Source organism: Lynx rufus, unplaced genomic scaffold, assembly GCF_022079265.1.
Source record: "Lynx rufus isolate CCGP_SWC_20201006 ecotype Redwood Valley unplaced genomic scaffold, mLynRuf1.p SCAF_62, whole genome shotgun sequence".
NCBI lineage: Eukaryota > Metazoa > Chordata > Mammalia > Carnivora > Felidae > Lynx > Lynx rufus.
In genome coordinates this window covers 245,344-271,600 of record NW_025814881.1, presented here as the reverse complement: position 1 = coordinate 271,600, position 26,257 = coordinate 245,344, and the positions used below count along the sequence as shown (strand labels likewise).

Sequence of the window (26,257 nt, the reverse complement as noted above, 5' to 3'; positions counted from 1 at the left end):
GGCCGCCTGGCTGCACCCAGGGCTGCGGCGCGGGGGACGGGCCCCCCGGAGGCGCGCGTGGGGCGAGAAGGGTGCCGAGGCGACACCGGAGCGTGGCGAACAGAGGTGCTGGCTCCCGCTGGGTTCCGCGGCTTGGGCCCCCGCCCCACCCCCCACCGGAGCCCCCTCTCCTCCGATCGCTGCGCCGCGCTGGGCGTTGGCGGGGGGGGGGGGGGGGCGGTGTCCGAGCTGTGGGTACCGTTGACAGTTAGGCCTCTGTGCGCATGCGCAGTGATTGCCTCTTCTGAAGTGCGCAAGCGCGCTTGTGTTTGGCGGTATTGCTTGCGGCGGGTTACCGAGAAGTGGCAGCTACGCAAACGCGGATCCTCACTGCTGGGGTGTTGTGGCCAGGCGGGTTTGGCCTATCTCCGGCGCTAGTGTTGGGCTCGGGAGGTAGTGGAAAGGGAGGGCGGGGTGAAGTCTCCGTGGAGCCCGCAGGCCTCGCAATGAAGAGGGTTTGGGGGTTCGGGAGGCAGAAAGGCCTGTCGCCCTTGGGCTCCGCTTCTGGCTTGCAGAGGCAGGGCAGGGGCGTTGGGCAGGAGAATAATAGAACTGACAACTTGCTGTTGGGTTACCACGTCCGAGACAGAGATCTCAGAAATATCCACAAGGCTGCCTGCGTGGGCAACGTAGCGCAAGTGCAGCAGATTCTGCTCTTGGGGGAAATTGGCGTGGATGATAGAGACAAGATGAACAGGTAATAGGGGCTTGGAGGCTGGCAGGGAGGAGGCGGGACGGACCTGGGAGAAGAGCACACCTGGCCTAGCTCTACCTGTGCATCGGAGCCCTCCCTCGGGGAGCTGGGTTCTCTTCCCTCCTGAGGTCCTGCTGCCCCTCGTGGGAACCCTACGTGGTCTAGCACCCAGGCCGACAGCGTGAGCGGCAAAAACAAAATCTTCAGCTGCCCTGGCACGTACTCGTTACTTCCTGAATAGACCACTTGACTCTCAAGTTTGACGTGATTTACCCAAATTTCAATAGTAATACACACGAAATTAAGTGTCGACAACATGTTGTTTTTAATGGACTCATTTTCATACCATAATGTCATACATAGAAAAGTGCATAATGGGAGAAATAATTCCCGTAATCAACTTCTGGGCTAGAAATTCTTGGGACAAAATCCAGTATCCAGTTTATGTCTGTGTACACTTAGGTATGTGTGCTATTCACTGAGGGACCTGGGAAGGACATTTTGAAGTGGAAGATGGCTCTGAATAGGAGGACTTCTTTTTCTCAAAATGTGTACCCTTCCTGTATTTGTCAGTTTTAGGTAAAGCAAATGAAAGCCTCCTGGTTTTTAGAATTTTGAGCTACACGTGCTCTTCTTGTGATGTCATTAAGGAAATTTTTGGACTCACTGTCTTGTACATCTGAAACTGATAGAAACTGTATGTTAACGAACTGGAATTAACCTAAGAACTTATGTTTTTATATAGGAGGTAGATTTGCCCTTCCAGATATCCAAATGTACCTGAAATTTCCACAAATTATTCATTTACAAACAGCTGAAAAGACAGATAAAGGAGTGGTGCAGAGTAGACCATGACCAACGCTCAAATATACATAAGACTTTAAAATTTGACACTGGTGACCTTTCATAGTAGTAGGAAAAGGTGAATTATTCGTAAGTAGTGGAGAAACAGCCAATTTGGAGAAAACTTATTAGAATTTTATCTCCCTAAAATAAGTTCCAGATGGGATATAAATTTAAAAATTGTAATATGCAAAATAAGAAAAGTAACAGAAAAAAAAAACCCACAAATGCCTCTTTAGCATCCTAAAAATGACTTGAAAACAAGACTTTTGGGGGGGTGCCTGGGTGGCTCAGTCAGTTAAGCCTCTGACTCTTGATTTCGGCTCAGGTCATAATCTCAGGGGTTCGTGGGTTCAAGTCCTTCGCCGGGCTCCCTGCTGTCAATGTGGAACATGCTTGGGATTCTGTTTTGCCTCTCTCTCTCTCTCTCTCTCTCTCTCTCTCTCTCTCTCTCTCTCTCTATTTCTCCCTCTCAAAAAAAATTGGAGCCCCTGGGTGGCTCAGTTGGTTGAGCGGTCTGACTTTGGCCCAGGTCATGATCCCGTGCTTTGTGGGTTGGAGCCCCGCTTCAGGCTCTGTGCTGACAGCTCAGATTCTGTGTCTCCCTCTCTCTCTTCCCCTCCCTTGCTTGCACGCTGTGTCTCTGTGTCCCAAAAACAAATAAATATTAAAAAAAATTTTAAATCAAGATTTCTCGAGATTGGTTTAGCAACATAAAAACCTAAAAGCCTCTATCAGAAAATAATATTATTAAAATAAAAGACAATGCACTTGCAAATATTTACAACATATTTGTATCAGACAACAGGATATATCTTCGTTTTACAGAGAAGTCTTTGAAATCAAAACGAACAACAATCTGTAATTTGAAATCGTGCAAAGTACTTCTTTGCATATCTACAAGGGACCAGTGGACATAGGGAAATATAGCGTCCCTGGGAAAAAAGAAATTTAAGTTAAAAAGGGACTGAAATACCGTTTTCCATCTACAACCTTTGTGAAAATAGAGTGATGGTGCTTATACTGCCGCTTAAAGTTTAAGTTGTTTTCGACTTTCCAATAGACAATTTGGTGTAGGTACCACATTTAAAAAATATGTATTCCTTTTACCCATCAATTTTATTTCTACTAAAATATCTTTAGGAAATCACTAGTGATAAATGACATACATTTTGCTTTTCTCAGCACTATTTAAAATAGCAATGTATTAAGAAGAACTCGTATAATGGCTTTTATAAGTAAATGGCATTACATCCATAAGATGGATATGTGATCATTGAAGGTGGCACAGATAATAGATATACACAGAGACGCAGAGCTGTGCTTTAGCTGATCATTAAGTGAGAACAAAAATCAGTGTGATCATAGGTACACACAAGCAGACTATGGTTTTATGTTAAGCCCCAAATTGCACAAAATGTGATGACATTTGTGATTTCTGAACCTTTGTATTTACATGCATTTTTCTTTTCCTTCAAAGAAAATCTGTGCTTTCTACAGGAAAAGGTATATAAAGGTCCTATTAAAAGTTTATTATCAACAGAAAGGGTTGATTATCGTTGAAGTAATCCTGGAGAAGAGCAAGAATATGAATCTTATATACATAAAAATAATTTCTCACTTTGTGTTAAAAAATATTTTCGGATGTAAAATAAGAAAAATGAGTTAATTAAAATGTTTTTTGAGGATTGGCATATCTGGACAACTTTTGGCCTCTTCAGAAGTAAAGGGAGTATTTTTTATTTGCACTTGTAGATTTTATTATGCATATATTAAGCATATACATATGTTTTCTGTTATAGGTAGCTTTATTACATGTAATAGGTAAATGATTTATATTAGTCATGAAAATAAAATATCTTAGTTGTGTGCTTATGAAAAAAAAAATAAGACCTAGCAAATATAAGTGATTATTTACTGTTTCAGAAGTATGCTTTCCTTTATATACCTTTTCTTTAAAACTATTGAACTCTCCAACTATGCACTCTTTCCATCCATTTATTTATCAACTAGAACCTGCACATATATTCTATAGCGGACATACTCTACCCAAGATCCTTTAGTTCTCAAAGACTTCATTTTGCACTGTATGAGCAGGATGAGAAATTTTATTGATTTATTTTCTAAAGATTTTATTTTTTGAAGTTTATTTATTTATTTTTTGAGAGGGGTGGGGTGGGGGTGGGGAGTGGGGGGAATGGAGGGACAGAGAGAGAATGCCAAGCAGACCCCGTGCTGAAAGCAGGAACTTTTCCAATACACTTTTCTTTTTTTTTTTTTAATTTTTTTAACGTTTATTTATTTATTTATTTATTTATTTTTTTTATATATATGAAATTTATTGACAAATTGGTTTCCATACAACACCCAGTGCTCATCCCAAAAGGTGCCCTCCTCAATACCCATCACCCACCCTCCCCTCCCTCCCACCCCCCATCAACCCTCAGTTTGTTCTCAGTTTTTAACAGTCTCTTATGCTTTGGCTCTCTCCCACTCTAACCTCTTTTTTTTTTTTCCCTTCCCCTCCCCCATGGGTTCCTGTTAAGTTTCTCAGGATCCACATAAGAGTGAAACCATATGGTATCTGTCTTTCTCTGTATGGCTTATTTCACTTAGCATTACACTCTCCAGTTCCATCCACGTTGCTACAAAAGGCCATATTTCATTTTTTCTCATTGCCACATAGTATTCCATTGTGTATATATACCACAATTTCTTTATCCATTCATCAGTTGATGGACATTTAGGCTCTTTCCATAATTTGGCTATTGTTGAGAGTGCTGCTATGAACATTGGGCTACAAGTGCTCCTATGCATCAGTACTCCTGTATCCCTTGGATAAATTCCTAGCAGTGCTATTGCTGGGTCATAGGGTAGGTCAATTTTTAATTTTGTGAGGAACCTCCACACTGCTTTCCAGAGCGGCTGCACCAATTTGCATTCCCACCAACAGTGCAAGAGGGTTCCCGTTTCTCCACATCCTCTCCAGCATCTATAGTCTCCTGATTTGTTCATTTTGGCCACTCTGACTGGCGTGAGGTGATACCTGAGTGTGGTTTTGATTTGTATTTCCCTGATAAGGAGCGATGCTGAACATCTTTTCATGTGCCTATTGGCCATCTGGATGTCTTCTTTAGAGAAGTGTCTATTCATGTTTTCTGCCCATTTCTTCACTGGGTTATTTGTTTTTCGGCTGTGGAGTTTGGTGAGCTCTTTATAGATTTTAGATACTAGCCCTTTGTCCGTTATGTCATTTGCAAATATCTTTTCCCATTCCGTTGGTTGCCTTTTAGTTTTGTTGGTTGTTTCCTTTGCTGTGCAGAAGCTTTTTATCTTCATAAGGTCCCAGTAATTCACTTTTGCTTTTAATTCCCTTGCCTTTGGGGATGTGTCGAGTAAGAGATTGCTACGGCTGAGGTCAGAGAGGTCTTTTCCTGCTTTCTCCTCTAAGGTTCTGATGGTTTCCTGTCTCACATTTAGGTCCTTTATCCATTTTGAGTTTATTTTTGTAAATGGTGTGAGAAAGTGGTCTAGTTTCAACCTTCTGCATGTTGCTGTCCAGTTCTCCCAGCACCATTTGTTAAAGAGGCTGTCTTTTTTCCATTGGATGTTCTTTCCTGCTTTGTCAAAGATGAGTTGGCCATACGTTCGTGGGTCTAGTTCTGGGGTTTCTATTCTATTCCATTGGTCTGTGTGTCTGTTTTTGTGCCAATACCATGCTGTCTTGATGATGACAGCTTTGTAGTAGAGGCTAAAGTCTGGGATTGTGATGCCTCCTGCTTTGGTCTTCTTCTTCAAAATTCCTTTGGCTATTCGGGGCCTTTTGTGGTTCCATATGAATTTTAGGATTGCTTGTTCTAATTTCGAGAAGAATGCTGGTGCAATTTTGATTGGGATTGCATTGAATGTGTAGATAGCTTTGGGTAGTATTGACATTTTGACAATATTTATTTTTCCAATCCATGAGCAGGGAATGTCTTTCCATTTCTTTAAATCTTCTTCAATTACCTTCATAAGCTTTCTATAGTTTTCAGCATACAGATCCTTTACATCTTTGGTTAGATTTATTCCTAGGTATTTTATGCTTCTTGGTGCAATTGTGAATGGGATCAGTTTCTTTATTTGTCTTTCTGTGGCTTCATTGTTAGTCCAATACACTTTTCAAAGAGTCCCAGCACGGGGCTTGAGCCAGTGAACATGAGATCGTGACTTGAGCCCAAATCAAGAGCTGCACGCTTAACAGACTGAGCCACCCAGGTGCCCCAGCTGTTATCTTGTTTACTTTATGTTTTAAGTGTTGTTCATTGTTGAGGGTGAAAGCATGAGCAGGGGGAGGGGGACAGGGAGAGGAGGGACAGAGCATCTAAAGCAGGCTCTGCACCAGATTTTATATTTAAGTAATCTCTATACCCATCGTGGGGCAAATTGACAACCCTGAGATCAAGGTCCTATGCTCTACTGACTGAACCGGCAAGGCACCCCTAACATGAGAAATTTTACATTGAAGTATTAGGACTTAATCTCAATGGAAGTTTTCCTCCTTCCTTTCAAAGTTTCTGGAGATAGGAAATTGTAAAAGATAACCTTTACCTGCCCTTTTGAAATTTATGAGAGGAGTAAGTACTAATATTGATCATTGGAAATACTTGATTTTCGTACAATCTGTAGACCTCAATATTTAATAAAATGAGCTGGTCCTGGTCATTGGAATCCTGAGTTTCCTTTGGCTTAAACTTTCTTGAGAGGCAAAGTAAGAAGTCCTTAAAAATGTTTTCCTTTGGTTAATTTAGTCCTCTTTTCCTATAATGCTTTTTAGAACTAAAATTTATTTAAATGCCAATCATATGACTAGAACTGCAATAGACCTATTGTATATACCATCATTTCACATAATGGAAGGCACCAAGATTCTATGGTGTCCCACTATTTTATGTACCAATAATTTTTTTTTAAAGTCCTGCCAGTTACAGTTGTAAGACATCTTGAGTTATAAATTGCATTCCAATGTCAGAGATATTAAAATGTGACAAAATGAGCATCTTAGAATCATTGGAATGCAGTATTCTTGCTAATCCTTAAAACATGTCTGCAAAGTAGGTGTAATTGTATCAAGGTACCTAATTGAAGTGTTGTCTATGTAAAGCAGTAGTAATGGTAAAAATTATACTACCCAACAACTATTGAGATGTTATTTGTGCTAGGAAGTGTTCTAAATACTTGCATAGATCCTCACTTAAGCATCACAACGAGGTCTTGTGAGATAACTACTGTGTATTTTATTTCATTTCATTTCATTTCATTTCATTTCATTTCATTTCATTTCATTTCATTTCATTTCATTTTCTTATGATCATTTTTTTTTTTGTAATCTCTACACCTACTGTGGGGCTTCAAACTCACGACCCTGAGATCAAGAGTTACATGCTCTTCAGACTGAGCTAGCCAGGTGACCCGAGACAACTACTATTTTTATCCCCTTTTGTTGAGGACATTGAGGATAAGTCTAAGCAATAACTAGTGAGTGACAGAGTTAAACTAGGATTGAAACCCTGGTGGAGCTGAATCCCGAGGTCATGCTCTTTCTCTTCAAACATGCTGCTCTTTTATTGGTGTGATGAGTAATCACTACTAAATATTGTACTTTCTCCAGAGGAAAACTGAATCTTTGTTTTGGAGGCATAGGAATAACATGCTACTTAATGTTTACAATTTCCTGAATTAACTGCATGTTTTGAGAGAGTGCACTATCATTTCCTAAAAAGTCCTCTCACTTTTTTAGGACTGCTCTCCATTTGGCCTGTGCCAATGGCCATCCAGAAGTGGTGACCCTCCTAGTAGAGAGGAAATGCCAGCTTAACCTCTGTGATCATGAAAACAGGACAGCTCTCATGAAGGTGTGTAGTAGCAGCTATGTCTGCCTGAGATGGATTTGATGTCATTCCTTAGAATGAAATGAAGTTATTGCCTTGAAACAAAACGAATCGGTGAAACCTGTGGCATGCTTACTTAAAATTCTCAGAATTTACACTCTGTTTCTTGGCATATCACTGACAGGCCGTACAGTGCCAGGAAGAGAAATGTGTAAACATACTATTGGAAAACGGTGCCGATCCAAATATTAGGGATGTGAGTGGCAACACTGCTCTCCACTATGCGGCCTTTGGTGATAATATATCCATAATAGAGAAGCTGCTGCTATACAATGCGGATACTGAAGCAAGAAATAAGGTAAAGAACTAATTTATACATTATTTGAAATTTTATATATATACATGAATATTTTAGCCTCAAAATGTTTTATTTCACACACACACAGACACACACACACACACACACACACACACACACACACACACACTCACTCCTGAATTCTATCCATCAGGCCCTGTCATCATGGAAATAACTCCAATGCCAAGTCAGGGAGGGCTAGAAAAAGGTAGTGTCCACAGAAAGGGCAAAGTTGTATCTCCCAGCCACCCTTCCACCCCAGAAAGAAAATGTTTCCATTAGTGCCTATAAGTGGATGGTAGTCTCAGAGCCCATAAAGGACTAAAGGTCTAGTGAGGGGAGTGAGGTGATGATGGAGGCTGGGTGCTATGCAGGAGCTTAGGCAAGGGGTGCTGCTGGGGATAGGTGGGAGGAGGAATGGAGACCCAGACCCAGCAGGGAGAGCTTGGTTGTGTGCAAGCAGGAGGAAAAAGCAGCAATTGTAGGTGCTGGGCACTGCAGGCCCCGGTGCTCTCAAGATGAGGGCATTGGGGTCAGGTCATGTCTTGACATCCAGCAAAGGCATCTACTTGTGTTGGTAGCCACTCGGCCAACCATGTACCATGTTGGGGTGTCCCACTTCAGAGAGTAGCTCCCGCTCAACCTTGTGTAGCTCCTCAGCAGGGTTGTAGCTGTACATGGGGAGTAGATGATGGCCACACTTGCTGGCCCGCCTGCCTTTTCCTTGACATGCATTACCTCTCACTGCTGAAGCCCCTGAAGGAACACCCTTGGTTGACACGGGTAGGGTCAATTTTACGTATTTGGAAGTTCAAGTATTCCCTGAATGAAAATATTTGGAAATAACTTATTTATCTAAGATTTCTTTTTCTTTCTTTCTTTCTTTCTTTCTTTCTTTCTTTTGTTCTTTCTTTCTTTCTTTCTTTCTTCCTTCTTATTATTTTTTATTTATTTTTGAGAGGGAGAGACAGAGACAGAACAAGAGTGGGAGAGGGGCAGAGAGAGAGAGTGGGAGACACAGAATCTGAAGCAGGCTCCAGGCTCCCAGCTGTCAGCACAGAGCCCAATGCAGGGCATGAACTCATGAGCCATGAGATCAAGACCTGAGTCGAAGTTGGATGCTCTACCAACTGAGCCACCTAGGCACCCCTAAGATTTCATTTTAAATAAGGATACTTCTAAAGAAACATTAGAGAATACTGCCTTGTTTTATGTATTTATGGCAAATACTTATGAAAACAATATATTTGTTAAACGTAAAACTTACTCTGTTTTCAAATATTTTTTCCCATCCAATTTTTTTTTATTAGTGAAAAACAACACAGGAAAGCAAAATTTGCCCTAGGCTTTGTCTTAAAACTCAAAGAAAACAAATGCATTTTACAATAAAAAATATTGCTGCTGTTGACAAGTTCACATTTGGTAGAAAAGTGATTTATAAAAATGGGATTTATCTTTTATTGGCCAAGGCTTAAGAGGAAAAAGGGGAAAGGAGGGAGCAGTCAGAACTAAGTGGGCCAATTTGGAAATTTGGCAAGTGAGAGAAAATAACAAGAAGAGGCTGTTTGTTTTATTTTTTTTCCCCTTCAGTTTATATGTTTAGTCAAGGAGTCTTCAATTTTCAAGGGGAATAATTGTTACTTAGGGAAAGAGTGAGTTGTAAACCTGCCTAGAGACCAAGTGTAGGAGGACTCAGAGGAAATCAGATTGGCAGTGAACAGGTGGTTGATGAAGTGGGCAAGGAGAGGAAAGAACAAATAATTAACTGTCATATAATCCTATTCTGGCAGAAAAAGCCACTTAGATAAGAGTCTAAACTCTGTTCTGAAATCTAGAATATCTTGATGGGAAGTAAGAAGTTTAAAAGTAATGAAATCAAGTTGCATTTTGACTTTACATTTAGTCCCTGTTCTACCTCTGCTCAGGGAGATTAAATGCAGTTTTGATAAGTCATTCTTTTGGCTAAATCTTCAAATGATAGAGGGAGTTGGCCACATACATGAGACTGATGTGACTGTCTGCTGCACCAGCTCTCAGCTAGAATTGTGGTGGGGAATCACAGTGCCCTGAGGAAGTTTCAAATTTTTTTTTTTTACAAGCCTAAACTCTCCCCTGAAGAGTTTGAGTAAATCTAGTAACATGTATACATAGACATGGATATTCAGAAATATTTTCTTTGAGACTGTGCTACAACTCTTGGTTCAGAACTACTGGGGTGTGTGGGTGGCTCAGCCGGTTAAGCATCTGACTTCAGGCTCAGGTCATCATCTCACGGTTCACAAGTTCTAGCCCCGTGTTGGACTCTGTGCTGACAGGTTAGACAGAGACTGGAGCCTGCTTCATATTCTGTAGTCTCCCTCTCTTTTTGCCCCTCCCCTGCTCGTGCTCTTTCTCTCTCTTTCACAAATAAGTGGACATTTAAAAAAGAAAAAGAAAAAGCTAACTACTGAAGGGAGGGGTACCCGGGTTGTTCGGTTGATTAAGCGTCCGACTTCCACTCAGGTTGTGATCTCATGGTTTGTGAGTTCGAGCCCCACATTGGGCTCTGCACTGATGGTGCAGAGACACATGAGAGTCTCTCTCCCTGCCCCTCCCCTACTCGCTCACGCTTGCTCTCTCTCTCTCTCTCTCTCTCTCTCTCTCTCTCATATTCATAGCCATTTGGTTATTACAAGCAGTGTTTTCCTGATTGCAAGAGGAGAGTCTTGAATCTTTTTTATTAGTTGAAGCTATGTGACAGACTGTCTTATGATGTCTGTTAAGTTCATATAGCCCTGGCATATGCCAAATGGTAGTTTTAAACATGGAAATGTAGTTAGTGACAATACAGTTGGGAATTGTTTGAATAATTTAGTTTCAGCATGGTTGTGAACTAATTTGTCTATTTGATTAACATTCTGGGAGAATTAAACACAGATAGATTGCAGTTTTAATAAGCGTTGGAAAAAATCTTAAAGTGGGTGTTACGAGTCTTTTTGTTGTGATTCTTTTAGACAGAGAGAGTGTGAGTGGGGGAGAAGGGCAGAGGGAGAGAGGGAGAACCTCAAGCAGGCTCCAAGCTCAGTGCCAAGCCTGATGCAGGACTCAGGCCCACAACCCTGGGATCATGACCTGAGCTGAAGTCAAGCGTCAGATGCTCAACTGACTAAGCCACCCAGGCTCCCCTCTTATGAGTCTTAATAGCAATTTTTATTACATGTTGGGGCCTAAGTGTTTGGTAAAACGTGATACTGATACTTCAGGAAAGATTTACATACAAATATTTGCTTTATGCACAACCAAAATACCCGTGGGCTATTGACTAAATTTGGCCCCTGGATGTGTTTAGTTTCCTCCATAAATTGAGTCAACGTTTAAAATTATGACACTCATGCAGAAATCTGGATTTCAGACTTTTCTTACAGAATCATACCGGGTACTTTGAGCCCATACTACTGTTTGGTATGCATTCCAGCGGCTGCCCTTTTTATATGAGGCATGTGTGTCTCCAGTTTGCTACTGTCCCACTTAGGTTCTTCACTTACTCGAGTCACCTACTTTGCCTCCATAAGCATTGCGTTTGCAATTACTGTTTTATGATCTCTCTCTCTCTCTATATATATATGTATATATATATATACATATACACACACATATAAATATATATACGTAAATACATATATATATATATATATATATATATATATATATATTCTTAGACTGTGCTAATCAGATCTCTTTTGGGACACAAAGAAACCTTGGTAATTTTTTTTAAGTTAATTTTGAGAAAGAGAGAGAGAGAATCCCTAGGAGGCACTGGGTTTGAACTCATGAATCATGAGACCATGACTTGAGCCAAAGTCAAGAGTCAGATGCTTAACTGACTGAGCTACCCAGGCGCCTCTGTTTTATGGTCTATTTTGATAAAGTTTTCAAGGTTTTGAAGGCAATCCATATTGATTTGTAATTATATTTTGTATTTTATGTTAATGTCTTCGGAATAGGATTGAATTTTCCAAGTTAGACTTTCTAAGTTGTTTTTGTATTGTAGGTATTTTTTTAATGTTTATTGATTTTGAAGGAGAGGCAGCACCTGCATCAGTGGGGGAGGGGCAGAGAGAAAGGGAGACACAGAATCCCAAGCAGGCTCCAGGCTGAGCTGTCAGCATAGAGCCCAGTGCAGGGCTTGAACTCACAAACCATGACATCATGACCTGAACCGAAGTTGGCCTTTTAACTGACTGAGCCACCCAGGTGCCCCATAAGTTAGTTTGAAAACAAGACACTTTTTCCTTCTGTGTACTATAAATCATCGTATTCCTGGGGCGCCTGGGTGGCTCAGTCGGTTGAGTGTCCGACTTCGGCTCAGGTCATGATCTCGCGGTCTGTGAGTTCGAGCCCCGTGTGGGGCTCTGTGCTGACAGCTCAGAGCCTGTAGCCTGCTTTGGATTCTGTGTCTCCGTCTCTCTCTGCCCCTTGCCCGCTCATGCTCTGTCTCTCTCTCTCTCTCTGTCAAAAATAAATAAACATTAAAAGAAACAAAATTTGAATAATCGTATTCCTATTGGAATATTTGCAAACCGTATTAGATTAATCATGGTTACAGTTGAATAGGTTATGCCTATTGCAGACAATATTCTCTTTCTCCTCAGCATTGTTCCCCAAAAAGTGCAGATAATGTGGTCACTTTCATTATGCTAAACATGATCTGTAGAAACCAGCGTTTGAGTTTTTACTGATAAGCCATTATATTTTTATTTCCGATTTATATTTTGCCTAAAATATAAAGTAAGTAGCTATTCCAGTGGAAACTGGAATACAACTAGAATACAAACAGATTGTTTTAGTAGTAGGTATGCATTAGGGTCCCAGGATTATTATAATTGAGAATAAAATTTCATATTGAGCTTCCTAACAGTTAAGATAAAACTTTAGCATTTTATAAATGCTAAAGAGAAAGCCCATGGGCTATTTAATATTAAGGAATCAAAGTTCATTTGAAGCTTATCTCTTGGAGTTCTGAGCCCATCTCCTTAGTGACCCATTTGGAGCAGGAATGCCTTATGTTGACATCTCGGATGTCAGTGGATCCTGATACCACTGACAGAAGACAAGCAAGTTTGTATAACTTGGGGAAAAGCTTCACCTTTATCAGAAAGCTCTCCAAACTATATCCCTGAAACTCTGATTCCTCAAATGTGAATGTTTGCCACAAAAAGGATTGTCAGATGGGGATTGAGCAGATTTAAATGGATTTTTGTAATGCCAGACATATAATGCAGTTTTATAATATTTCTCAAACATAGGTGATCATGAAATCTTTCCATTGGGACATAGTACTTACCTTCTGGCAAAGTACGTATTCTTTGGAAGATAATTTAAGAAACACTGCTCCAGAGATCATCGTTTAGGTTATTAATTCAGTAAAAGTACTTAAAGCATTTACTGCTGTGTTTTGGAGTTTGGAGATATAGAGATAAGAAATAGCCCCTGCTCTCAAGAAGCTCTTGGTTTAGACAGGGAACAATAACTACAGTATACCACCATGAGTACTGTGATAGAAGCAACGATCTTGGAACCAGTCAGTGTTTGAATTGAGTTTGGGAGAATGACTGCATATAATCTGTTGAAGAAGGTGGAGGAGGGCTATTTTATTAAAAACAATTTTTAATGTGTATTTCTTTTTGAGAGAGAGAGAGAGCGAGGGCGGGGGGGGGGGGGAGACACAGAATCTGGAACAGGCTACAGGCTGTGTGCGGTCAGCATAGAGCACAATGCAGGGATCAAACTCACAAACCCTGAGATCATGACCTGAGCTGCAATTGGTCACTTAACCAACTGAGCCACCCAGGTGCCCCAGTGGAGGAGGGCTATTTTAAAGAGGAGCAGCAGCAGGTGAAAGCACAGGGGTGGGAAGGAAGAGGCCATTTTTTATTTACTTTTTGTATTATATGTTTAAGTTTAGAGGATCTTTTGTATGTTTTAAAATTCCGTATGGAAAGGTGTAATTTTGTAAATTCTGAATTGTTTTTGCTCTTTTACAGGATAACTTCACACCACTTCTAGTTGCTGTAAATGAAAACAAACAGCAAATAGTGGAATTTTTAGTAGAAAAGGCGGCAAATATACATGCAGAGGATAAATTAAAAAGGTGCAGTAGTTTTCTTTTAAACCTTAGTATGGTTCTAGAGTGGTAATAATTATTCAAGTCAGGAAGATTAACTTCAGAAGAAGAAGATTAATTTATAATTATATAGTGAAAAATGTCAACACATCACCAGTTAGGCAGAAAGCAATTAATCTGACTGGGCAACATGAAGAACAGGGTATAGCAGAATTCATATTCCTTGATGATGTTGACTCATGTCATTTGCAGGGTTTATTTTTAAGTAGGTTCCATGCTCGGCCTGGAGTCCAACACTGGGCCTGAACTCATGGCTCTGAGATCAAGACCCGAGCTGAGGTCAAGAGTCTGATGCTCAACCAACTGAGTCCCCCAGTTGCTCCTGCAGTGGGTTTTTTTGTTTGTGTGTTTGTTTTTTCTGCCACATGATTTTGTGTTAACTAAAGGGATTTCATATTAGTTTTATAAAGGGTGAACTCTCAGCTCTTAATTTACTTTATGACACAATATTGGCCTTCTTAACCCTTTTATGGTATTTTTTTAAACTTCTATTTCGTAGAGGCACCTAGGTGGCTCAGTTAGTTAAGCATCCGACTTTGGCTCATGTGATCATCTCATGGTTCGTGGGTTGAACCCCACATCAGGCTCTGTGCTGACAGTGTAGAGCCTGCTTCAGATTCTCAATCTCTCTCTCTCTCTCTCTCTCTCTCTCTCTCTCTCTCTGTCTCTGCCCGTTGCCCACACTCTCACGTACACTCTCTCTCTTTCTCAAAATAATCGTAAATAAACTTAAAACAAAAAGAACTTCTACTTCATATACACTTTTCCTTCAAAGAAGTATATTGGGGTGCCTGGGTGGCTCAGTTGGTTAAGTCTATGACTTTGGCTGTGGTCATGGTGTCATGGTTCGTGGGTTCGAGCCCCACGTCGGGCTCTGAGCTGACGGCTCGGAGCCTGGAGCTGCTTTGGATTCTGTGTATCCCTCTCTCTCTCCCTCTCCCTTGCTTGAGCTCTGTCTCCCAAAAGCAAATAAATGTTTAAAAAAAGATGCGTATTAAACATAAATAGGATTTGTTTTGTCTTCTGGATGACACTTTTCTTTAAATTGCTTTTTTTTTCTTTTTTGAGGAATACTGATGTCGTTAGGTGATCTCTAAGTGATGATTAATTGCTATTACCAGGTCTCATCAGGTGTTACCCTTTTTCATGTCCAGTATATGTATTTTTGATTTTATTTTTAATTGGTAGGAGTAGAAAGATGAAAGATAACTTTAACTGAATAGACTTTTCCTTTAATGAGGATAAGTAATAGGTGGGTGATAAAGAAGGAAGAGATGTGCTTTGGATTCACACAAGACTAAGTTGATTCATAGCTTTCCTACTGGCTAGGTGTTGTGACCTTGGGAGAGTTACGTATCATCACTAAATATGTTTCCTGATATGAAAAGGATGATGATAATATATCCTTCAAGGGTGGTTGTGCGTAAATAATGTTTTATATACATAGCATTTAATTTAGCGCCTACCATACGCTTATCAGCATCCTTAACTATAATTATGCCTATTTTGTTAGCATTCGCATTAAAATATTATCATTTTAAGCCTGCAGATAGTTTCTATAATTACTTGACCTCTAGATGGCTCTGAAGTGCACCGTATCAGATTAAGGAAGACATGGGGAATTCTTTTTTAAAATCTTTACCTATTCGGATAAGTGACCTCAGCATAGTTTCTTGTTTATCAAAGGACTTTAAATTAGCAACTCTATAATACATCACCCAAGTGGGACAAGAAGCTTCCTTTTTGTCCCTTCATTTTGGCCTTGGAGATCATTTACAAAGATGAACACTGAAACATGTAAATGGTCGATTCTGAACAGATAGGCAAGATATTAACCTGATACAGCGTATCAAATTAGCTGTTTAAATAACTCTAGATTCCTAAGAGTGAAGTTATCTCTGTTATTTTAGAACAGCCTTCATGCTTGCTGTAAATTATGACGCAACAAATGTAGTCAGGCTTCTTCTTCAGCAAGGTATTGACCCTTTTCCTCAAGATGTATATGGATGGGCTACAGATGAATATGCTTATATTAAGGGTTTTAATCTGTAAGTGTTTGTATTAAAATGCTAGTTATTACTAAACTGAGTTTTAAAATAATGTAACTGTTATCTTCGTATGGAACAGATGGGATTTCGTAGTTTGGTCAGGCAGTTTTGGAATGGCAGTCGGTTAGTCCACAACATGAGCCAGAAATCAAGCAAAGGACTAGACTAGTTAGAAGTAGGAATGTGTGCAGGATTCTTTATCTCAGGACTTTTGAGACCTTTATCGTCCAGGATTATGCATTTCATTTCAAGTATAACCCGTCTTCATGGGGCACAAATAATGTTACATCTCTGCGTTTTCTAACTAGTAACCTGGGTCTTGAAATGTTCAGTTTTGTAGAGGACCCTGTACTTTCCTTTGAGGGCTATCTCCTGTACTCTGTCCCTTGAATTTTACAAGAACCTAAGGAGCACCCTAAGACCAAAGAGACAGTCCTCTTTCACAAGTCATTTGGAGGGGACAAAAGGGCATCTGATCATTCTACAGTTTTCTTTGATTCTGTTTCTGTGCCATTGCTGTTGAAACTGGTGCTGCAGTCTGGTGGTGATTGACCTTTGCTCCCAGGATTCCCTTGCTGATCCAGATTTTTCAGTCTTCATGGTGATCCACACTTAGATTTCAAAGTTACAAAGTTTCTTTTGTTCACTGCACATGCACATATGCTCAGCAGCTCTCCCAAAGCACCAGCACCCTGTTGGGGCAGCTGGGCCTCCTGGCTTTCGCCATACACCCCTGTCCCTCCACGCTCAAAGACCTTATGTGGAACCCATATCTTAGCCTAGACTTTCCTTATGAGTTACCCTTTGAGGATCTTGTTTGTCTTTTTTTTGGCCAGAAGATGTTAGTTGGGACCATTCTAAGCTGTCAGAGAGGTTCAAATGATGCTGCAGGAAGAGATCGGACTTCCCTTTCTCCTTTGTTAGTAGATCTGTACCCCTGCCTTTTTTTTTTTAAGTAGGCTCCATGCCCAGCGTGGAGTCCACCATGGGGCTCGAACTCATGAGCCTGAGATCAATACCCAAGCTGAGATCAAGAGTTGGATGCCCAACGGACTGAGCCACCCAGGTGCCCCTGGATCACCACTTTAAATCCTGTTGGAGCATCTTTTCTGAGGTCATGGAAGGTCTCATCTTGCCCTTCCCAGAGTAATGAGCATCACCTAAGAGGCCATGGCCTGAGAGGCCATGTTTTGGGTATAATATCTCATTAAATCCTCTTATCAACCTTGTAAACTAAGGCAGTAATTTCCCTTGTTTTATAGAGGGAGATTTTGAGCCAAAGAGAAGTGGCTTCTCCAAGAACAAATAGCTATAGGTTATAGAGCTAGAACTTCTGAGTTCCAAACTCTTTCCATCCTGGCAAGCGAATTCTAATTATTCTCATTACTATTTGATGTGTATTTACTTTTGATAGAGGGAGACGGAGTATGAGCTGGGGTGGGGGGTGGTTGCAGAGAGAGAGGGAGACACAGAATCCGAAGCAGGCTCCAGGCTCTGCGCTATCAGCACAGAGCCTGACGTGGGGCTCAAAGCCATAACCCGTGAGATCATGACCTGAGCTAAAGTTGGGTGCTTAACTACCCAGGTGCCCCTGGCAAGCTAGTTTTAATTGACTAAGCTAGAATGCCCTCAATTCATGACTGGTTCATCTTCCTGTTTTTTTCTTCTTTAAGTAGAGACTTAATGAAAGGCTTCTAGAATGTACAAATTTGAAGTATATGGGGTAATTCAAGTTTTGATATTTGCTCTGATATTATTTGAAATACTCTAAGAATTTGATGCATTTCGTAAATGTTTTTCATATCAGCATTAAAATAGTAATATTATTTATCACCCTTTTTTATACATAGCAGTGACGAAATAATTTGCCACCATAAAGAAGAAATCATGCTTAAAAATTCTTTGCAAAATAGCAATCCAGGTAAGACTTTACATAGTGAATTGCTCTTGGTGGTCCTAACATAGGTAAAGTCAGAGTAAGGGTGTTTTGATAATGAAAGAACAATGAAGAAAAGAACACCAATGTGTAAATTGCATGTGTATTCATTTTCTTTCTTAATTTCTTTCTTTAGAGTCTAATGTTCAGAATGATTTAAGAAGTTAACTGTAGGTAATTGAAAATATGAGGCAGTATTATCTGAGAAGAAATTCATTATTTTAGTCGTGACCCCTAAAATACCATGTGACATCTTTGTGTAATAAATACGAAAATGCTTTGTTAACTGTTTATTTAATTTTGAGAGAGAAAGAGAGAGAGAGAGAGAGCGAGCGAGCAGGAGAGGGGCAGAGGGAGGTAGACAGAGGATCCAAAGCAGGCTCCACCACTGACAGCAGAGAGACCAATGTGCGGCTCGAACTCGTGAGCTGCGAGATCACGACCTGAGCCAAGGTCAGATGCTTCACCAACTGAGCCATCCAGGTGCCCAGAGGAAAAAAGATTTTTAAGTTAGTAGGTTTTATGTTTCGTCCATAAACATATTATAACAAATTGCACTTGCTATAAAAATGGATCTTTTATAAAATGTTTATAAATGGATTATATTTAGTAAATATTGTTACCTAGTGATTTGTCTCATTAAAAAATTAACCAGCTAGGGGCGCCTGGGTGGCGCAGTCGGTTAAGCATCTGACTTCAGCCAGGTCACGATCTCGCGGTCTGTGAGTTCGAGCCCCGCCTCAGGCTCTGGGCTGATGGCTCAGAGCCTGGAGCCTGTTTCCGATTCTGTGTCTCCCTCTCTCTCTGCCCCTCCCCCGTTCATGCTCTGTCTCTCTCGGTCCCAAAAAAATAAATAAACGTTGAAAAAAAATTAACCAGCCCTAAAACTGGGAATTCTACAGTACTGCCCTGGTACCATAAACAAATGGCAAATCATAAGAACTGCAAAACTTAGCTAGTGTGCAGCAATGCCAATGAGATTGTTTTTTACAGATAGCTGCCAGTAGTACCAAAGAAAAGCAATGCCTTGTTGAGAGGCATAGGTTATTTCACATATTGTATCAAGGTCTCACCGTTATCAACTTCACTCCTCATAAATCAAAACAGAAAGAGAGGGGCGCTTGGGTGGCTACGTCGGTTAAGTGTCCAACTCTTGATTTCAGCTCAGGTCGTCATCATCTCACAGTTGGTGAGTCGGAGTCCTGTGTCAGACTTCTCTGTCAGGCTCTTTGCTGACAGCTCAGAGCCTGTGTGGCATTTTCCCTTTTCCTTCTCTCTCTGCCCCTCCCCTGTACATGCATGCTCTGTCTCTCTCAAAATAAATAAATATTTAAAAACAACAACAACAACAAATCCAGAATGAGATATGTTGACTTCATTAGAACAATGTTTTCTTCTGTTTCTTGGAGAATTGTCACGACAGTGTAATTTTGTTAGAATAAGATACTCTGTTGCCATTAGTCAAAATTTTATCTTCATAAGTATTCAAATAGGGCAACTTGGGCTCCAGGAATTATAATAAAAGCACAAAGATGTTTCACAATCACACACACACACAAAATGCTACTGTTGCTCCCTAGTTGTGGCACCTAGTGCACTGCACAATCTGAAAAGTAGGAAGAAAGCTTTAACCTGGTAGACTGTTACCAAAGACCTTCTGTAGGTTAGTTTTGGAAGTTACAGCAAAGGCAAAGATCGAGCAGACAGCGTTTGGATCATGAAGGTGCTCATAAGAGAATAGAGCTGTCCTTGCGGTTTTTGAAACAGAAAAGTTTCTGTGGTTTTTAAAAATAATTTTCAAAGGAATCATTTTTATTCACGTCCATTTGTTCACTTCACAAGTCACTCTTAAGTGCCTTTTAGCTACTAAGTGTTATCCTGTTGTAGAATACAAACATTCAAAAACCAGTCTCTGCACCCCAGGAGTTTGTTGTTATCCCTGTCATTTGTATTATTTACTCTCTTTAGTGCTTACTAGGTGCCAGAGTCTCGTAGAGTTTATAATTATCATTGTTATTTTGTATTGGCATTTGTTCCAGTTACCGTAAGTTCACGGTGAGGAGTCAGAGTTTTCAAAGACTGGGTAGAACCTACGGTAAGCATGCAGGGTGAGTAGTTCAGTTTGCCAGGTAGAGAGGCAGAATGACAATGTTTGGCAGGACCAACATTTGTATGTTTGACAATGTTTGTAAACTGTCACGATTACGTGTTTGGCGGAGTACACAGCAGTGCAGAGGCGAAGGTGTACGAGTGAACTTAGCAGGATTTATGAGCAGTTGGGTTTTGCTGGTAGAAAACGTGTGCTATGGGAATGGTTGGGAATGAGGTGAATACCTAGGTAAGACAAGCTTATGGAAGTTTGTCAGTGCTATAGAAAGGAGTAGATCTTACCCGATAGGCCTTGGGAAGTTTCTTCGGTAGAATGCTTTTAGCGGCAAATAATAGGTGACTTCTAACAGCGACGAAAACAGTAGGAACCAGAAATGTTTTGATGGTTCGGTGATGTCATCAGGATCCCAGTCATCTCTTGTTCAGTTTTGGAGTTGGTGGTGTTTTTATTTCTCCTTTCTGGGGTGGCTAATTAGCGACAGCTCCAGGTATCATACTCTCACATGGCAACATCCAGTGGGTGGGAAGGACTGCTTTTCTTTAGGTGTTTCTTTTCACTAGGAAGAGGCTTGCAGTAGCCTTCCTCTAGCATTTTAAAGACTAGGTTACATCACATACTCACTCCTAAACTGGTCCCTGGTAAATCAGGTACTGTGATTAGCTTAGAATAATCCTTTCTCTTTTTGAAGCCAGGGTGAGGCCACCTTCTTTGTGTATGGAGACAGCAATATCCAAATAAAGTTGTGATTCTCTAGCAAGAATGAAGAATATGGAAGGGCTCTTAGGGAGGGAGGCGGCAGTATTTGATGCAGGGAGTTTGGAGAATTTGAAGCCGAAGACTAAGAAGATTAGATTTGAGTTAGGACACTCTGGTTATGGCATAAAATACAGATCACCAAGCCTTTTTCCCTAAAGAGCCAGTGAATATTTTAGGTGATGTGGTCTCTCAGCTCTGCCCTTGTAGTGTGAAAGCAGCCGTAGCAATATGTAAGTGAAGACCTGGGACTATGCCCCAATAAAACATTATTTACAGAACCAGATGGCAGGTTGGATTTGGCCTGTGGCCGTAGTTTTCTGAACCCTCATATGGAGGATAGGTTATAGGAAACCACATAAAGAGACTGGGAGGCAAAGGAAGCTCTTGTTTTCTTAGCCTGGTATTAGTCCATTGTGAAACTTTCAGCTGTGTAGATTGAAAACGTCAGGGGGTTCAGTTTACTCCATTAATTTTTTTTTTTCTGGGCCTTGGGTCTTTCTCATTTGTTTTGCTGAAAATTTTTTAGTCGTTTAAGAAATAACAATAATATTTGGTGGCTTTTTTTTTCCCCTGTGAAAATCATCAGTTAAGAACTCATGTTTGACTAGGGCAGTGGCAGGGGAAAGATAAAGCAGAGACAGAAACAGTACAGTTAATATGAGTTTGTGATTCCTGAATATAAAAAGTTAGGGGGTGAGAGAGAACTCTCAGAAGATTCAGAGGTTTCCAGGTTGTGCACCAGCATTTAAATTGGACATGAAGAATGAGTAGGACTTTATCAGATGAACAGAGGAGAGCAGCAGGAATGAGGAAGACCAGTAGTTTTCTGTATATGTTGACTTTGATGGAATATCCATGTAGGATATTCTCAGTATTTGGATAATTGAATAATAGGAGTTTCCAGCTGGAGATAGACCTTCAAGATTGGAGGTGCAGATTTGAAATAATCTGCTTAGAATTATTAGGCAGAGTCATAGCTTGGATAAAGATTGAGCTTGTCCATGATGGAGAACATGGAGAATGAGAAGGCCAGTGAACAAACCCTGGGGATACCATTTTAGAGAGGATGGATGGAAGAATGGCAGTTAGTAAAGAAGACTGAGGAGTGCTAGGGAAAAAGTAGGCGAGGAATTAGAGGAAGTGATGTGGAGAAAATTTTCAAAAACTTCAAGCAGGAGTATTTTATCAAATTACTACAAAGAAAGTTGGATTTAACTTTTAAAAGTTCTCTGGTGGTAACCTTTTCAAAAGAACAATTTGTGAGTTAAGGCCTTTTATTTACGTGGTTGGTGCTTTCGGTGTCCAAACGTGGAAAAATAACATATCAACCAAGGTCCTATCTAACTTTTTGTAAATGCAACACCTACCCAGGCAGGGTCAAGGGAAAATGGTCTAGCCTGGTGAGTATACTTGCCCAGCATTTTTCCATAATTGTCAAAACCTAGGAGTCAAGTGTGAGGAAAAGTGTTGTCGTTCTTACCTGCTGCTTGTGGGAGTACTTGGGGTTTTCCTCAAGTCCTTGATGAACTCTTCTGGATGAATACTGGGACAAAAATCTGGCAGCAACAGCTGGAAGCCACTGTCAGGCCCTGTCTCTGGCACGGAATCCCGAGACAGCTGTATTTTTAATAGCTTTAAGTTTTGATCAGAAATAGTTTCTAGAGCAGCAGACTGGAGAAACCGACCTCGTGTCAATATGTTATTGCAGAAAACTAATATCATAACAAGGAGAAAATGACATCACATTCTAGTGATGTCAGTAAAAAAGTCAATGTGGGATTATTTTTGCTTGTGTCTTTTTTGTTATGTTTGAATACCTGACTGTATTTTGTTAGTGCTGTCTCTCTTTATTTTCTTTTGATTGGCCTTCTTCTGATATCTCTCCTTTTAGTCTGCCTTTCTGAATTTCATCCCTACAGAAAGCTCTAAGGAAAATTGTCTTGGAATCTTCTACTATTAGAATACATTTCCACCATATGCATGTTGAACATATATGTATATTTCCTTCTAAGGCATTGGGCTACCTAATCTCAAGTTTGTGACATCTTTATGAGTTTCTTAGGCAAAACGACTTTCTACCTGTACACACAGTGATAGTGACAGTGATAGTGTCCGTGATGATGTCCTGTCAAGATTGAAAGCATTTTCTGGATTGTCAGGTAGAAATTTTTGTAGGGTACAGTTTTAAAGTGAACTGCTTTAATATTTTTTTCACAAATTGGTAAGCTGTGACTTAACAAGAATATGTGGCCAATTGGAATACCAAGTTTTGAACCAATTATATAGAAGATAACTCACTTTGCCTTCCCCCAAATGGGTCCTATTGATCTTCAATGCTCAAATCTGCTGTTTTCAGGGTGGAGTGGATAATTCCCCTGACAATTTGGACACAGTAATTATGACTTTTTGATTATTTTGGCAATAACTGCCTTTAATAGGTGAACTATATTTTTAATTTTCTAAGAAATTAAGGAAACGAGACAAAAAGAATATAATCGGTAGTATGTTTTTATACTGGGTCTGATAGTTCTGTTTTTTCTAGAACGATCCCTGTTACTTCTTTGATTCCTATCTGCCAGAAAAATGAACTAAGTCCTAGTGAGTTGGAGAAAATGAACTTATTTTTCATATTTGAGAGGAACTTGTATATGGTAGAACATAGTGGCAACCACCAGGATTCTCTCTCTTTTGTTTTTCTGAGTAAAATCGGAGTGTTGCTTGTTTCACACTTTCTGACATCATGATTTCATCTATTCCTTTGAAACCTTTCCTCAAATGGATATATAGGAATGTAGGAATTTTCTAGGCAAATACCAAGAAAAAGAGATTCCAGGACAGGTATTCTGTGACATAACCTTCTGACTGTAACCACGTGTAAGACATCAACCCAAATAATAAAAATTTCATATAATGCAGTTGTGTTAGAGGCTCCCCAACGGCACCCAGATTTGATTATTCACTAGAAGAGCTCACAGGACTCAGCATATAGTTGCACTCATGCCTGTGGTTTCGTATGGGGACAGGCTAGGAAGGCCAATCAGCACAGAGAAAAGGTGCATGGGGTGAAGTCCAGAGGAGACCAAGCGCAGGCTTCCAGGAATCCTTTCTCTATGGAGTTAGCAGGATGTGCTTAATTCCTCCAGCATGAAATTAGGACAGCACAAGTGAAATGTTGTCTGCCAGTACGAGGCTTATGGGTACTCAGTGCCCAAGGTTTTCATCAAACGCTAATCACATAGGCATCTTCTCCTTAGCATGTGCCAAAATCCCAGGTTTCCAGAAGGAAATCAAGTGTACGGCCTTAAGCACATTGATTGTACCAGCACTTAGGCACAGTGAGCCACTCTTAACCAGCTAGGAAATGGTGGGAACCTTCCTTAAGTGCAAGATCCCAGGGAACAACCAAGGGCCAGTCATTCAAGGAGGATGTTCTGAGGGTAGCCATCTTTGGCCTGCTGGATGAAATCTGTTCTGCATAGGAATTATAGCCCTGACTTAATTTTTGGTGGTGTCTTAAAATTTTATTTTACTAGCAAGTAATATGATGGTTACCATGGTACTGGTTTCAGTTTCATCATCCATATGAAGTAGGTATTTGTACAAAAAAGACTAGGGCCATATTAGGTCATTATAATCTTTTAATGTGATTAAGCTTTCATTATGATTCTTAGATACGATCAACATAATGATTTTTGATTTAAAATTAGAATAAAATCTCTTAATTGTATGCAAAACCCAGGTTTGATTCATATAGTGCTGAATTCCTGTTTATAGTTATAAGATATTTGATCATATTCACCAATTGTTTTCTTTCCTAAGTATACAAGTAACTTTTGTATTTTTGTATTTTGCCTTATGTATTTTCATATAATTCCATATGGGAGACAGTACCCCTACTGTGTTACTTTTATATCTATCTTAATTTTCAAGGTGACTGTATCTTGCATTAATATATGGTAAGAGTAGCTTCAGTGGATACCGTGTTCTGTTGTTGTTGTTGTTGTTGTTGTTTACATTTAATGAGCCTTATCGTTACAGCAGTTTTCAGTTCACAGCAAAATATAATAGAAAGTACAGAGAGTCTCCATATACCATACCATGCTCCCGTACACGCCTAGCCTCCCCTGTTGTCAACATCTTGCACGACAGTGGTCCATTTTGAGTAGTATCTTTTCTTCAGTTCCTTTGTTTAGTTTTGAGTGAGAGAGCATGCATGCGTGTGAGCAGCGAAGGGGCAGAGGGAGAAAGGAGAAAGAATCCTGTGCTGTCAGCACAGAGCCTGATGCAGGACTTGGTCCCATGAACTGTGAGATCATGACCTGAGCTCAGATCCAGACTTGGACACTGAACCAACTGAGCCACCCAGGCACCCTGACAACAGTGATGTGTTTTATACGGACACTAACTCATCATTTTCAGGCAAAGTCTCTAATTTGCGTTAGTGTTCAGCCTTGGTGTTATACATTCTATGAGTTTTAACAAATGTGTAATGATGTGAATCCACCTTTGTGGTATCATGTGAAAGAGTTTCACTGCCTTAAAGGTCCTCTGTGCTGTGCCCCTTTATCCCTACATTCACCCCAACCGTTACCTCCATAGTCTTGCTCTTTCCAGAGTGTCATATAGTAAGAATCATACAGTGGGCATCTTGAATGTTTAGAAAATTAAAATTCCCCCGTAATTGAATGTAGGCATTCAAGATATTCTTTGCCCTTGGTTTTGTTTTGTTGCTCATCAGTAGAGGATCTGATGATACCTGCCTTCCATGAAAAAAGCATGATTTCTCTAGATGTGTGTCACCTACTGGGGAGGGTTGAGAAAAATGACATCATGAACCACTACATAGCATTCACATTGGGATCATCCTCCTCTGTGATGTACGGTGGGACTAGATAGACTCTCTAGCAATGGAAGGAGACAGTCTCAAGAGGTTAGAACTTTATCAAACTGGAATGCCAAATCCTTCTTACTTACCTTGCCATTGGAAATAAGGCCAGGGAGAGTCTGTTTGCTATGGTTTGGCCATGCTGCAAAGTACAATAGCTATAGAGCACACTTTGTGAGGGGGTGTTTCGTCCTAAAACTGAACAGTCTGTACTGAAGGGCTGGGGAAGTTCTGCCGTGTTACAGCAAAAATAAATATACTCTCTTTTAACTCCTCTAGTAGTGGAAGTCCAGAAAAATCATGCTAGTTTCAGTGTGACATTGTCAGCTTAGGATAATCATTCTCCTAACGATACCATTTTCCTTCAGTGTCATAGAGTCGGTCAGTGATGATCATCCGTTCACCTGTAGGTGTCAAATTCCGATGAAACCCATTCTTGCCTTTGGTCAATATAGAGGAGAAAGTCAGATTTGTTAGTGCTTTAAGCCTACCAATGGTATAATTACCATTCAGTGTAGTGTGGTTTCCAGGTGTGGTCCCAAAGGAATACTTTTG

The 26,257-nt window shown here is 40.3% G+C and overlaps 1 protein-coding gene across 1 annotated transcript in view; it reads left to right on the top strand.

Moving 5' to 3' along the window:
- Positions 1 to 485: 485 nt before the first annotated feature.
- LOC124500926 (ankyrin repeat domain-containing protein 26-like) overlaps positions 486 to 26,257 on the top strand; it is a 105,145-nt gene continuing 79,373 nt past the window's right edge. The window contains exons 1-5 of the mRNA XM_047064790.1: positions 486 to 736; positions 7,356 to 7,470; positions 7,631 to 7,804; positions 13,828 to 13,934; positions 15,878 to 15,942. Of these exons, the coding sequence (XP_046920746.1) occupies positions 486 to 736; positions 7,356 to 7,470; positions 7,631 to 7,804; positions 13,828 to 13,934; positions 15,878 to 15,942 (712 nt within the window). The remainder of the gene's footprint in view (positions 737 to 7,355; positions 7,471 to 7,630; positions 7,805 to 13,827; positions 13,935 to 15,877; positions 15,943 to 26,257) is intronic.